The following is a 14647-nucleotide window of genomic DNA, read 5'->3' on the forward strand; positions in this document are numbered from 1 at the left end:
GCTCAGAGGTGAGCGGCTAATATGGGAACCGCTGCATCAGCGGAAGAAGAAAAGCGGCTATAAGCCGGAGGAGAGTGGCTACAAGCCAGAAGCCAGGGGAAGGCGGCTATAAGCCGCGGAGGAAAGCAGCGGCTATAAGCCGCGGAGGTGAAGGGCAGAGCAGCTAACGTGAGTACCGCTGTATCAGCTGAAGAAAAGATAACACAGAATGGGACTTTTCGTTAAATCAAATACAGTCTTTGATAAAACTGTTTGGGAGCGGCTAGGCTCCGAGCTTTGGGAGTCGGTGACTCAGGGCGATAAGGAAGCTTTCTCCCTGAGTCAAGTATGGAGTAAAACAAGGAAGAAAATACAGAAGCCTTTATTGCACATTATGAACCGACAGGGGGAAAGAATTTCCCCTGCTGCACTGATTTATTTATTAAGAAGAGAGGGGAAGTTGGGGAGGCTTCTCCCGACCGGCCTTCGGGCACAGGACGAGGAGGTGCTCCGCTGGAAGCGAGCCCTGGACGGGAAGACGTTGGAGTGCACGGCGCAGGTAGAGGCTCGTGCCGTGGCCCCGGAGGTCGTTCGGACCTACAAGCAAGTAAGTTGTTTTGGCAGGAGCCCGGAGAAGGCTGGCTGGTTTGAGCCTGGGACAGTGCCGGGAAAACCATTATGCTTCTCCGGTATGAGCAGCAATAGCTGGGTGTCCTGACACAGGATTCACAGATTAAAAGAAGCCAAGCAGGGAAGGAAAAGGAACAGCATGAGTTAACTAAGCAAGCTAAAGATAAGACTTGGTGAACAGCCCAGACTAAAGAGAGCGTGACTGGGCCCAAAAAAGTTAATGAGAGCTGCAAAACTCGGCCTGGCATTACCGGAATGTGTTAGATTTCTTTTCTTATGGGTAAAGAAATGCTACAAAAAAGACTGACTGCTTGGACCCATGATTTTTACTGCAGAAAGACCCCTCCACATCAGAAGAATTTTTCTACTGATGATTGGCCTATGTAATTTTTTAGTCCTATTGTGTTTTTGGACAGCATGAAAAAGGGACAAGGTGTCCCTTGGCAGCCCCCATTGTGTTATTGGAATTTTTTTTTTGTTGTTTTTTGAAAGAAGCAAAATTACTACGGGATGATGTCCTGGTAAATTTCCCCCGTAGAAGCTGAATCATGCCGGTGGTGGAAAACAAGAAAAAACACTTATGTTGTTGATATTGCCAAAGTCCAGAAATTCCTGATTAAAAAGACATTGAAAACTGACCCTGGTGAAGAAACAAAGAATTACACACTGGCAGGATGAAATTTGTGGGACTTATGTTTGGAACTGTGGTATTAATTGAATTTCGGGGTTTATTCTACAGGCTGCGCCCTGTGTTTTGGATAAATCCTTCAGTATGTATAGCCCACCCTAATTGGATTGTAAATGATATGTCCTTATTTTATTGAGGCTGAGAAAGCATTGCCGTGGGAGCTAGTATGTTTGAATTTTTGAATGGCCAGCTGATGGCCATTCGGAGTGATTTTGAGCACCAGGATAGCCCACTGCCCTTACAAATATATTAGGAGTACCATCTGATCTGGAGTTGTAAAAATATATTTAGACACTGTTTAAGTAAAAGTGTAAATATTTGCAGTGCCCCTCCCCAGCATGTAAACCGGTTGAGTTGGGGGGTGAGGGCTTTTACATATCGAACCCTGCCGGGTTCATGGGGAGGATGAATGTGAAATTATTTACCCCAGCTTTTTAGAGTTTAATTGTTGTTTTTCAAGTTTGAGAAAACTCAGCCAACGGGTTTGTTGAGTATTCTCAAAGGGGGGAATTGTGGATTGTTTAGGCATAAATTTAGGTAATTTGGGAGAATGGCTTTGAATTTATGTGACCCTAAGAATTTTTATGTAAAGTGTTTTTGTTAGTCTGTTTAGACTTTTTGTTAATTTTGTGTTATGTGTTTTCTGGCCAGAAATTGTTGTGATGTTGTTAAAATGTGTATGTAGTTTATGTTGTGTTTTTCCTGCTAGGACCCCCCCCCCCTCAGTGTCAGTTTGATCACCTGACACATGAGGGATGGATTGGTAATAGAAATTTGTCACAATTTGGTGTGCAATAGAGAATGGGGGAACCCTGCAGATTTTGTACCATTTATGTGTTTGATTTTTGTGTATTTATGTTTGTTTTGTTTGATGTTGTTGGTGTTGTATGTTATGAATTGCATGGTTATGGATAAGCCTTATAGATTGAGGAAGTATTATTTGGTTTTTAGTTTTGTTTTGCTTAATTGGTTATTGTTAATTTTTTTATGTGTTTTTGGAATAGAGGGGAGAATTTCCCTATGCTGCCTTGGTGGAAAATCACAGCTGCGTGGTTACGAGAACAGAGGGATGAGATAATGTTGTTATGAGAAAGTAGGGAACTGCCAGAGCGAGGCAAAGGCCAGGTGGCCTAATTGGATTAGATACGGCGCATGGGAAATGGGAAGACAGTAAGCAAGGTGGATTCCGGCGAAGTGGGTCCGGCCTTGGCTGATTTTGGCGCAGAGTGCCATAAATACAACGGCCTTCTGCCTGCTGCCCCATGTTGCTGCAGTGAAAGCCCTTATTGGAAACCTGCTTTGTGGGTGTTTGCACATTGGCAGAACCCTCCTGGCCCCTTGGGCCACTTGCGTTACCTGGAGGAAGGATGTATAGGTAAAAGTAGGGCATTGCGGAAGATATTGTTATGGTTTAGTTAGGCAGCTGGTGTTTAGATTTGTTTTTAGTTTTGCTGTGTAATAGATTGTAGTAATGTGACGCTATAAGTTGGAAATGTTTTGTTGTGCCTTTCCTTTTTTTTTTTATTATGAGAAAAGGGGGGAAGTGTCGGATTGTTTTGCATAAGAGTGTGAGAAACTGACATGCAAGTTTCAAGGATGAAGCTAGTTCTTATCTGCTGGGAGGCAATAACAGGATAATAAATTAGAGGGTTGGCCAGGATGTTAAATAGCCAATGAAGTTACAGCTGTGCCTGTCTGCACCTTATTAACCAATTAGCAATTGCTTGATTGCTTGCATTAATTGTATAAATGAAATATGCTGGAGAGAAATAAAGGACGTAGCTGCCAATCAAACTGACTGAAGAGCTTTGTTCATGCCCGCTTGAGAGGCACCGAGACGCAACAAGGAGAGTCAGAGATCGGGGCCCTTATGTCAGAACCCCTATATATGGTGTTACGGACAAGTTACAACTTTGCCCCCACCCTGCATTCCTCCCGAAGATGGTTTTGCAGTTTCGAAGTAATCAGGCTATCATCCTGCCAATATACTTCCCAAAACTTCATAAGAATAGGGAGGAGCAGCGTCTTCACACACGGGGCATTAGGGGGCGAGGGCACACCTACATAGAGGGGACCAAACCGTTAGTCCACGCAGCTCGTTGTGGCAGTAGCAGACAAGATGAAAGGCCTGCACGTTTCGGCCCAAAGAATTTCATTCTGGATCACTTTCTGCATTCACACATCTTAGGAGCAGGTGAGTGCCCCACCTCCTACCATCTTGACTGCCCATTCAAAGAGAGCTTAAGCTTCCTTAGTGGCATTTCTGGCCCAGGTCCCAAACCAGGATATTTGCAGAGTGGCGAGCTGGTCGTCAGTGCATACTTTTTCATCCCACTACACCATCACCTAGCAAGCTAGAGGTGATGCCGGGTTTGGTAGAGCAGTGTTGCAATCCGCATGTCCATGAACTCTGAGCCCACTTCCTAAGGTACGGCTTGGGAGTAGACTAACATGGAATGGACATGAGTAAGCACTCGAAGCAGAAAAAACGGTTACTAACCTTTCTGTAACTGTTCTTCGAGGTGTGTTGCTCATGTCCGTTCCATGACCCACCTTCCTACCCCTCTGTTGGAGTTAGCCGGCAGGAAGGAATTGTGAGGATGCAGAGCTGGCTGGACCCCTTTCACCGGCGCATGAGCGCATGGCACCACAGGACACTAGAGTCTGCCCACTAGATACCACTGAGGGAAAAAGTTTCAGTGACTGTGCACGCAGCACGTACGTACCTAACGTGGAATGGACATGAACAACACATCTTGAAGAACAACAATTACAGAAAGGTTAGTAACCATTTTTAATATAACTGTCAAAGAGGGCATTTGGCAGTGAGGACCAATTCCCTTAGAGTTTTAAAGTGGAGAGGAAAGATGGTCCAGCAGCTAGGAGGAGGTTTGTTTGTTTTTGTTTTTTTTGGGGGGGGGGTCATCAGTGGGCAAGGGAATGGGTGGAGTAAGGAAGTGTTTGGGCCCTTACTTTGCTAGAAACTGGAAAGTGGACAGGATCTCTGATAACCTTGTTCTACATAAAACTGATTTAAAAAGAAACATGTGGACAAACCTGTAACTCTACACTAGAATTGCTTTTAAGGAGGTCCAATTTTAAGCCTAAACTATTTGATTATGTTCCTTTTACTGCAATTAAGGCAATTATAAAAGGTGACTGTGCAAAAGGGCTACCAGAAAAGCTTTTATCGGCGAGCCTAAGTCAGAACAAGGTGCTGCCATCTTGGAAATTAGTCTGTCAGAAATGGGAGTGCCCCATAGACAGGTTAAATACTGCTGACCATTGCTAGAGTGGTGTCCAGCCATTCCTGATAGGGGAGAGGCACAAGGCCTTTGAAGGGAGGAGGCAAGTATAAGGGGAAGCTCACCCCCTAAAATGACCAGCTTGGCCTTGAAGATTCTAGGATAATTATAAAGTACATCCTTTTCCTTGAAAACAAGAGGATTATTTCACATTGTGATGAGAAACCAAAGGTCAGGAACAAAACTCAAAGAACAAAATACAGTGTGTTGTGCTAGGTTAACCGGGGAAGATCAATAGCAGCAGCTACAGAAAGGGGACTTGTTTGGGCAGAGTATGAAGCAGAGCACTGGCAACATGGCACATGGGAAGAGTATAAAGCCATGGTTTCGAGAACACATGGCTTTTTAACCTTATTCAAAAATAATAGTGCATGTTTTTTTTAACCTTAGAGTTTAGTCTGCCCTCAGTAAAAACAAGATACATGAAAAACTGTGCACCAGAATAAGCAAACCTCTTTTTCCTGGTTTCTGCATATAAGATTTACAGATACTTAAAATAAACCTATGAAAAACACACCGTGTGCTGGAATTTGCTAACTAGTCAGAGCAATTACCTACAGGTTCCAAAACCCAACTGACCTTGACTTTTGGAAATAGACTTGGCAAGCTCTTCTTCCTGGTGCTGTTGTAAAGGTGTACATGAAAAGATACTGACCTCTGCCAGAAACCCCAGGAATCCCGTTCAGAGATGAATTTGGGTAATGGTCTTGAAGGAATTAAAATAACACAGATGTGGATTAATGTGAAAAAGTAGGCAAAACACTTACTTCTCATTGTGTGGTTTCAGTGTGGCAGAGTCTTTTTAAAATGCTCTGGTGTACCACAGTAATTAAAGGGGTTAAGAACATTAAGTTAACATTACTTAACAAGAAAATAAATGCCTCAGTTGAAAGCCAACAATGTATCCTGTTTGTTTTATTGGAAAAACAAGAATTAATGCAAGTTGCCATGGTAAAATTAGGTTTAAAACCTTTTCAGCAGTAATGATTTTTGTGCTGCTTCAGAGATCACATACTAGTTGATTGTGAATGCCGTAATTTCTGAAGAATCAGACTTCTTTAGAAGACTGACACTCCCATTTAAAGGTGATCTGGAAAGGGGAAAACAGATTGTCCTCCCACTCTTTCCTCCCCCTCCCCCACCCGTCTGAGAAAGGTCTGAAAAGTCTTTTAATAAAAGGTGTGTTTGGGGGGGATTACTCCTCCTTGCTTGTTTTTTACTGTAAAAATTCAGGTCTTTTTCTTGGAAGACTCTATGGATGACTGGAGAACTATTAAGCTTTTGCCACAAGAAAAACACGCTGCAAGTAAAACCCGATTGATTGAAATGAGAGATGATTTTTATTAAGACTATGTAAAACTCACTGGTATTACGGGTGATGGGGGTGTTTTTAATTCACGAGAAAAGCTGTCAGATATCCTCCAGGAAATCAAGAAACATAAGACTTTGTTCCTAACGTTTTAAAGGATAAGCAAAAAAAAAAAAATCTGTCCTTTTTACAAAACCAAACCAGGAACTCTCAGGCTTTCTTTCATACTTCATAAAGAAGTTAAAAATGGCACAAACTTCCAATGCCACCCTAGCGCGCCCACCCCACCCCCATTTGTAGGTTACCACTGATGTTGCAGGGGAGTTTTTTTGTACTGTGTAATGTCCATGTTGTTGAGAACTTGTCTTCAGCACCATGAAACCTTCTCTGCACTTGTCAATATAAAGCACTGGAGCATACCTGAATTTGGCAATAAAAGACAAACTTAATGTTAACTTAGCATCTTACTAACAATAACTCAGTTAGAAATATCGCTCACATGGGTGCATTACAGTTATTAGGTGTGAGAAATACAGTTTTCAAACTCTAATTAATCATTTTTGAATAAACTTCTTTACACATTTATGGCATCAGTGGGTATGACCGTTTTATGTTTTACCTATAAAAGCTGACCTGTTTTATGTACTCTTTATGGAGACAGTGCAGTCATAAATTAAAAGATGCAACTCTTCTGAATATTTTACTGGTGGTCCTGTATTTTCCTGCCAGAAGTGCAGCTGTTTTGGGTTTCTTGGGATAACATATGAAAAGGCTGTGTGTGCATTACAAGCTTATGCTTGAACTGGCAAGCCAGAGGTGGAATGACTCAACCTTCCCTGGAGCAACGTGTACCAAGATGTGATGAATCAAAACAGCTAGTTGAAGCTTAGTGGCTTTCATTACAACTGTGAAAACCAATTCTTATTTGTGGTACTGTATCTGGCTTTTAAAGGTTGAGGCAGCCACTCTGCTGGTGATGTTAAGCTGTAATCCTGGGGATTTTATGTGCTTAATTGGAGTCTATGGACCAGCTCCTTAGCTGGTATAAATGGGTATAGCTGCACCAAAGTAATTTACTGGATGTAGGATCTGGCCCTACATCTTTATTATGCAGAGGGCAGGGATTATGAGTTTATGGCACTAAATGAAACATTCAAGCCCCATTCTTCTTCATCTAACACTGCCACTTTACTGGTAGTTCTTAGTGGGCAAAATAACCTCAGTGTTGGGCTCCCAAAAAGGGCTGAGGACAGCAGAGAGCTCGAGGACACACAATGAGCGTAGCCTCTTCCAGCTTCAGGTCACTGGTTCAGATTTGGTCTGGATATTTCCAGCTCTGTGTGACATGAACTGCTGGTTTCTATCCACTTGCTAATAAGGATTCTGGGGACACCTGTCTCTAATTTCCCTATCTGTAAAATGGGGAATATACTTAATTCACAGAGGTGCTGTGAGGATTCATTCACTAATGGGTCTGGTTTCGCAATCACCTTGCACCAGTGTAACTGCTCCAGATGTACATTCTGGAAGCAGAATGCGAAGTGGTGGTGTCACCAACCCCACCAGCACCACTGCCATTCTGCTGGCAGTCCAGCACTAACTGGACTTAGACCTACTCAAAGCCCCCTTCAGAGCAATGTATTGCCACTGTCCCTCCATGCTTGTCCTGTGAGTTCTAGAGGACTTTAGACTCAGGTGGTTCCATAGACTTCTATAGAGTCTGATATCTTTCGTGTTCTTGACTAAGTGCTTGAATTTACTCACCACAAATAGCTACATTTTCAAGAGCGGTAATGAAAGCAACTGGGGGAAAAATGCATAGATACCCACTGCACCCAGAAAACCTGAAATTTGTGAGCACGCCTCGGGATGCATTTTCACACGTGCTGGCCTGTCTCTACCAAGCGGTGTGCCAGCAGGCCTGAGCAGGGGTGCTGCTGATTCTTTTGAAAAACTGCATGAGAACCAAAAAACCTTCCCTTGTATTTTAATTAGTGTCGGAGGGGGATTGCAGTTTATACTTTTGCTGTCCAGGCCCAGGCCCAGGCCCCTTGCAAATATTACGCATGCATCACGTTCCATTCCCCAAAGTGAGGTTAAGAGAGCAAATCTGAGTCCTGTGGAGTGGGAGCAGGGGAGGAGAAAGGAAGGGGGACAGCTGCCTTCTGATTGGCTGGGTGCCTCACTACACTGCCTCCTCCAGGGGCAGAGTAACCAATCAGAGCTCAATCTCTCTCTTCTCCCCCACCCCCGCCTGCAGCCACCACCTGGGGGGCGGTGGGGAAAAGAGCCTCCTGGAGCCACCCCTCCCTAGCCTGGAAGGGAGCAGGGACTCTGCTACAGCCCCCCAGGCTTGGGAGGGGAGAAGAACCCCAGGAGAAGCAGAGGTGAGATGGGGGGGGGTGGAATTGGGGGATGGGTGTGAGGTAAGGGAGTTGGGAGGGGTAGAACTGGTGCGGATGGGGGGCAGAATTGTGGTGAGGTGGGGGCTGGACTGGTGGAGGGTGAAGACGCAACTGATGGTGGCTATGGGGCAGAACTGATTTGGAGACTGGGACGCTGGATTGATTTGGAGGTTGGAGGACAGAATTCATTGCTGGGCTTGGGATGAGCAGATGTAGGGGTGAGAAATTCTGCTGCAGGGGCCAAAATCCTCCTACCCAATACATTTGGGAGCCTTGTTTGGGATTGGCTCCTGAATATTCATGAGTTCATTTGGAGACAATGTGGTGTGCCTCAAAATAACGAAAGGTATATCAAGGTGTGCCATGGCACTGTTCTACACACATGGGCTGTTTCTTCCAGCACATCAGGTGCATGGCCTCTGAAATGTGTCCGAGGTCTTCGAACCCTTGTTTTCTGAACTTTACAAGCCACATTGCACATTATCTTGTATTATTTAATCAGTAAAACTTTTAGAAAGCTAGCTTTTATGAGACTCTACAAAATACAGGCATATATTTATATATGGTCTGACTCTAATAATCTGTGCTTTAAGTATGTTAGAAATCATTCAGGATACTTTGCTTATTGAACAATTATGGGAGAAGCTAAATATATTTGATTACTATAGTTTCTAGCTGGAAAAGTTTTCAGTGGTGGGAATTTAAAAAAACAAAACAAAACAAAAACTCCTTGAGGTTCCCACAGTATATATGATGATTTGATTTTGGCCTAAAAACAATGTTTCTCTTTGTTTTTAGATATCTAAACCATGTCCGAGCTACCTCTCCACAGGATCTTGCTGGGGGCTACACTTCCTCCCTTGCTTGTCACCGAGCCCTACAGGATGCTTTCAGTGGGCTTTTCTGGCATCCCAGCTAGCCTGCATACCCCGGCCTGTGAGCAGTGGGCACTGGACTGGAGCAACTCAAGCAAACCTCCAGTGAAACTGCTGCCATCTGCACTATCCTTAACCTGCTGTCACCTTTTTCATATATATATAAAATACTTGGGCACAGCTGGCTTTACTAAAGTTTTTTTTTTTTTAAGTCTGCACAAGAGCTTTGTAAAGTGGTGGATACATTTTTGTGGAGAGGGAACTCTTTAGTCATGTGGCACTTTGCTGAGAGGGGCTGAAGCAATAAGCCACATCTAATGGAAGATGTGAATAATTCAGCTATGGATGTTTGAGGTTTAAAAAAGAGACTTGTAAATTTTTTAAAATAAAACCAGACTTTTTATTAAATTTTGTGGTTTTACTCTTATTGCAGGGTTTTATTTGCACAAGCATTTAAATACCATTTTGATTATAACATTGAGTCAATATTCAAACCTATGTTTTTTTCCCATAAAACTATTTTCTCCAGCTTAGACGAGTGGGTTTGTTTCCTAATGTCCGTGGTGGGAGACAAGAAAACATGGAGCTGTGCTGACATCACTCCTATATTAGGCATATTTGATGTCACTCCTCATGTTACCTTTGTCCAGAAAGTAGCAGTAAAGTCCCTGACTAAAAATCCTTCACCTGTGTTGCTTAAGTGGAGCATCATTACTAGCTCAAGTGGTTCTAACCGGAGAAGGCTAAAGGAGGCCAAATGATATAGGAAAAAAATGCAACAAACCTTTTGCTTCATCATTTTGTGTCCCCCCTGCCCCCGCTCCCCCAACACAGCTCCTTTATTAAGCACAGCTAGTTTTCTGTGATGGTTTAGAACAGTGGTCCCCAAACTGTGGGGTGCACTGCACAGCGGAGCACAGAGGAACATCCGGGGAGCACGGTGGGGCCCGGGAAAGTGCCACCCAGTCCTGCTGTGCCCCCAGCTCCGCCCTGGCCCTTTGGGGGAGGGGTGAGGAAGGGCGCGGACACGTTCCATTACAGGTAAGAGGGAGGGGTGGGGCGTGAGAGGAAATGTTTGAGCACCACCAGTTTAGAGGTTTCTCAGGGCAGGCACATCCACCTCCAGTCTCCTCCTGCTTTCTCTCATTCCCATAGGCCTATCTGGATACTTCTTGCCCCACAGCTTGCTGCTGCCATAAATCTTAGGCTAAGACTACACACCAGCTTAAATTGACGTAATTTATGTTGCTCAGGGGTGTGAAATAGCCATCCCCCCGAGTGACATAACTTATGCCGACTTAGTGCTGTCCACACTGGCACGTCTGTCGGCGGGAGTACTTCTCCCCTTGCAGGGGCTGGAGCAGGGGTAGGCAATAATTTTTGCAGGGGGGCCACTCCATGGATTTTGGTAAGTCGTCACAGGCTGCACATTTCTACTCTATTAATGGAGGGGATGTGGGGTCTAGAAGGGAGGTCTGGGCTGGTGCAGTGTTGGGGTGCAGGAGAGGGGCATGGGCTCCGGGAGGGAGTTTGATGCAGGAGGGTGCTCCGGGCTGGGGCAGGGGATGGGGGTGCAGGGTCTGGGAAGGAGTTTGGGTGCAGGAGGGGTTCTGACTTGGTGCTGGAGTGCAGGAGGGGGTGCGAGGTGCAGGCTCTGGCCGGGAAGCACTTACCATAGGTGGCTCCCGGCCAGCAGCGCAGCAGGCGCTCAGGGATCGCGAGGGAGCAGCCAAAGATCCTGGCGGGCCATACAGACATGTTAGATGTATATTGCCCACCCCTGGGCTGGAGTCATTAAGCCCAGGGGAGAGCTCTCTCCCATCGGCTTAGAGCTGCTCCACTAGCCGCTGCAAGCTCTCTAACGGAGCCATAGCCTTAGAAACAGTGGCAGAGGGGGTGGGGTCCCCGGCCTGTACATTAACCTCAGGTATGCAGTGTTGTAGCCATGTCGGTCCCAGGATATCAGAGACAAGGTGAGTGAGGGAGTATCTTTTATTGGACTAACTTCTGTTGCTGAGAGACAAACTTTCGAGCTACACAGAGCTCTTCTCCAAGTCTGGGAAAGGTAAGTGTCACAGCTAAATAAAAGATCGGATAGTTTAGCATAAGTAGTTAACACACATTCTAAGGGACCATATGAGGTGAAGTGGCCCATTAAGACCTCTGTAGTCTGAACAAAAAAAAAGGGGGGGGAGGAATTAGTGAGTTACATAACTCGTGTGTCTATTCAATCTCTGATTTTTAGTGTCTAGCAAAGTTATGAATTTAAGCTCCTCGGCTCATCTTTTAAAAGCATTGTGCAGGTTTCCTCTGAGGATGAGGATTGATAGGTGAGATGTAGTGAGCGCTTTGTGAAGTGTTCACCCACAGGCGATGGAGTTTGTCTTTTAAAGTTTTCCTGTGTGACTTCATTCGAGACTGTAGTGATAGTCTGATTTCATCTACATAGTTGTTGGGGCATTTAGTGCACTGAGTGAGGGACACCACATGTTGTGATAGGCATGTGTAGGATCCCTGGATCTTGAAAGATGTATGGGGGTGGGTGTTGATCATTGTAGCAGTGTAGGTGTCTCTGCAGGTTTTGCATCTGTTGTTCTGGCAGGGTCTGGTGCTGCTTTGAGTTGGTGTGTCCTGGTCTGTGGGGAGCTCGCTGCTTATGATGAGCTTGAAGAGGCTGGAGGGTTGTTCGAAGGCCAAAAGAGGGGGTTCAGGAAAGGTTTCTTTCAGGATAGGTCCCTACTGAGTATGGGTTGTAGTTGTTTGCTGACACCCTGTCTGGGTTCCAGTATGGGGTGGTATATGACAACTAGGGCTATGCAGTCAGCAGAGGTTTTACTTCTGTATTGAATCAGGTAAGTGCATTGACTACACGGAAAAGGAACTGGCCAAGGACAAGATGAGCTGTGTCTATTTTGCAATAGACATGGGTTTAGGCAACTTTTTTTATTTAGGGGAGAGCTAGAGTTAAAACATAATGGTGGCTGAGTATCACTTTAATGAGTACTTTTGTATCATGACTAACTTTGTCTACTTTTAATAAATTGAGATAAATGAACTTCAGTTCCAAACTTTCCTCTATTAATTCAATCCTTATTTTGGGGTTGTGGGGAAAGAAAGGCTAATGCCCTTCAAAGCCTGGGTTGGCTATATGCATGATAGAGTTTAAAGTAACAGATTAAATTGGAGACTGGGGATGAGAACAAAGCCACAGAGTGAGGAATATCAGCCTCTGCCAACAGATGGCAGAAGCTAGACAGCAAGCTTAACTAGCAGCAAAGGTTAGCTGGGCCTTGGGTACTTTGAGGCGGTTGCTGACTGTGGAGAAGTGACATGGACCAGCATCTGAAGGGGAGCGTAGGTGAAAGCCGTTTTGACTGGGGAATAGAACCAGAGTTCCTAGTATAGGTTATACATGAAGTAAAGTTTTCAATTTTATCTTAAAAAGCTGTTAAAAACCAGCTGGTCGGCTTTTTTGACAGGGAGAGGAAAGGAGGGTTGGTATCACAAGAAAGTGACAGCCTTGCTACCGGTAGTGTATAAGGAAGGCACATGAAGCAAGAGAGAACTGGTTGTAGGAGAACAGTTAACATTAAACAGAAGCTTCTGCAGTGGCGGTAGAAAGGCAGCTGGGCAAATTCCATACTTTTGCACCGTATTATAGATTGGCTGTACTGTGCACAAGCATAGCGATGTGAATGTGTACTTGTTTGAATTCACACAGGATGACATTAGAGAAGCACTTGCTTTGGTTTCCCAAATTTGGTTTCCCATAATTCCTTCCACTTGTTGAGTTGTATCCTTTTAGCTGTCTGGTCATAAATGTGAATGCAGCCATGCTAAGAACATGTGCAAATGATTAGATACTTAACTGGCTATTTTTATGTCCAGTTTCTAAATATGGGTGCAGAAGCAGTAATTGCAGGTGCAGTTTTGTACTCAGTATTCAGAAAATCTAGCCTTGGATATGCCTATATTCAAGTACTTCATTTATATGCAAATATTTATTGTGAACAAAATGAGGTGACAACTTAAACATGAACTGGAAAGATAAGAGCAATACTCAAATAAGTGCTAACGATCCTGAAGTGTGCTGGGTCACTTAACGTATACGTATACAGTGCCCAAGATCACCTAGCAAGTGAATTTAAATCTCTGGGATACAGTGGCTGGAATTTGAAGCTAGACAAATCCAAACTGGAAATAAGGCATACCTTTAACAGAGAGAATAATTAACCACTGGAACAATTCACTAAGGGTTGGGGTGGATTCTCCATCACTGGCAATTTTTAAATTTTGATTGAGAAATTGATTTTTTTTGTAAAGATATGCTCTAGTTTCAAAAGGAATTATTTTGGAGGTGTTCTATGGCCTGTTACACAGGAGCTCAGACTAAACGATCACAATGGTCCCTTCTGGCCTTGGGATTTACGAATCCCAGTTCAGTGCCCTAGCCACAAGCTTGCACTGAAGCAAAACTAAATCACTTGTGTTGGGTACTAATGGCCACTTAGTAGGTAGCAGCGTCTTTCAAGCTTTAGTGAGGTTTTAGAGAACTCTGTACTTACTAAATCAATTTGGTGGTGATACCATTTATCATTACAGTGGCACAGGTACGTGTGTTTACTTGTACCTTAGGTCAAATTTTCAAAAAGCTGTCTTACAGAAGCTGTTTGTGTGTTCATGCACTCTTCGTTCACACAAATCCAGTACATGTAAGCACCAAACCTGTCTGCACGTGAAAGAGCCCAGTTCTGCTTGCACAAACTGCTGGCTAAGCAGCAATTCTGCAGAAAAGGACCTGGGGATTACAGTGGATGAGAAGCTGGATATGAGTCAGCAGTGTGCCCTTGTTGCCAAGAAGGCTAATGGCATATTGGACTGTATTAGTAGGCGCATTGCCAGCAGATCGAGGGAAGTGATTATTCCCCTCTATTTGGCACTGGTGAGGCCACACCTGGAGTATTGCATCCAGTTTTGGTCCCCCCACTACAGAAGGGATGTGAACAAATTGGAGAGAGTCCAGTGGAGGGCAACAAAAATGATTAGGGGGCTGGGACACATGACTTACGCGGAGAGGTTGAGGGACCTGGGGTTATTTAGTCTGCAGAAGAGAAGAATGAGGGGGGTTCGAAAGAGGATGGAGTTAGGTTGTTCTCAATGCTGGCAGATGACAGAACAAGGAGCAATGGTCTCAAATTGCAGCGGGGGAGGTCTAAGCTGGATATTCAGAATCACTATTTCACTAGGAGGGTGGCGAAGCACTGGAATGGGTTACCTTGGGAGGTGGTGGAATCTCCATCCATAGAGGTTTTTAAGGCCTGGCTTGACAAAGCCCTGGCTGGGATGATTTAGTTGGTGTTGGTCCTGCTTTGAGCAGGGGATTGGACTAGATGACCTCCTGAGGTCTCTTCCAACCATAATATTCTATGATTCTAAATACAGCCGGCCTTCCCTAA

General features: G+C 44.5%; 1 protein-coding gene across 1 annotated transcript in view; it reads left to right on the forward strand.

The window, feature by feature from the left end:
• Positions 1–9610, forward strand: part of MNAT1 (MNAT1 component of CDK activating kinase) — a 188868-nt gene extending 179258 nt beyond the window's left edge. The window contains exon 8 of the mRNA XM_045017188.1: positions 9115–9610. Coding sequence (XP_044873123.1) covers positions 9115–9235 — 121 coding nt within the window. The 3' untranslated portion in view covers positions 9236–9610. The remainder of the gene's footprint in view (positions 1–9114) is intronic.
• The last annotated feature ends 5037 nt before the right edge of the window (positions 9611–14647 follow it).

The sequence above is a fragment of the Mauremys mutica genome, chromosome 4 (assembly GCF_020497125.1).
Source record: "Mauremys mutica isolate MM-2020 ecotype Southern chromosome 4, ASM2049712v1, whole genome shotgun sequence".
Taxonomy (NCBI): domain Eukaryota; kingdom Metazoa; phylum Chordata; order Testudines; family Geoemydidae; genus Mauremys; species Mauremys mutica.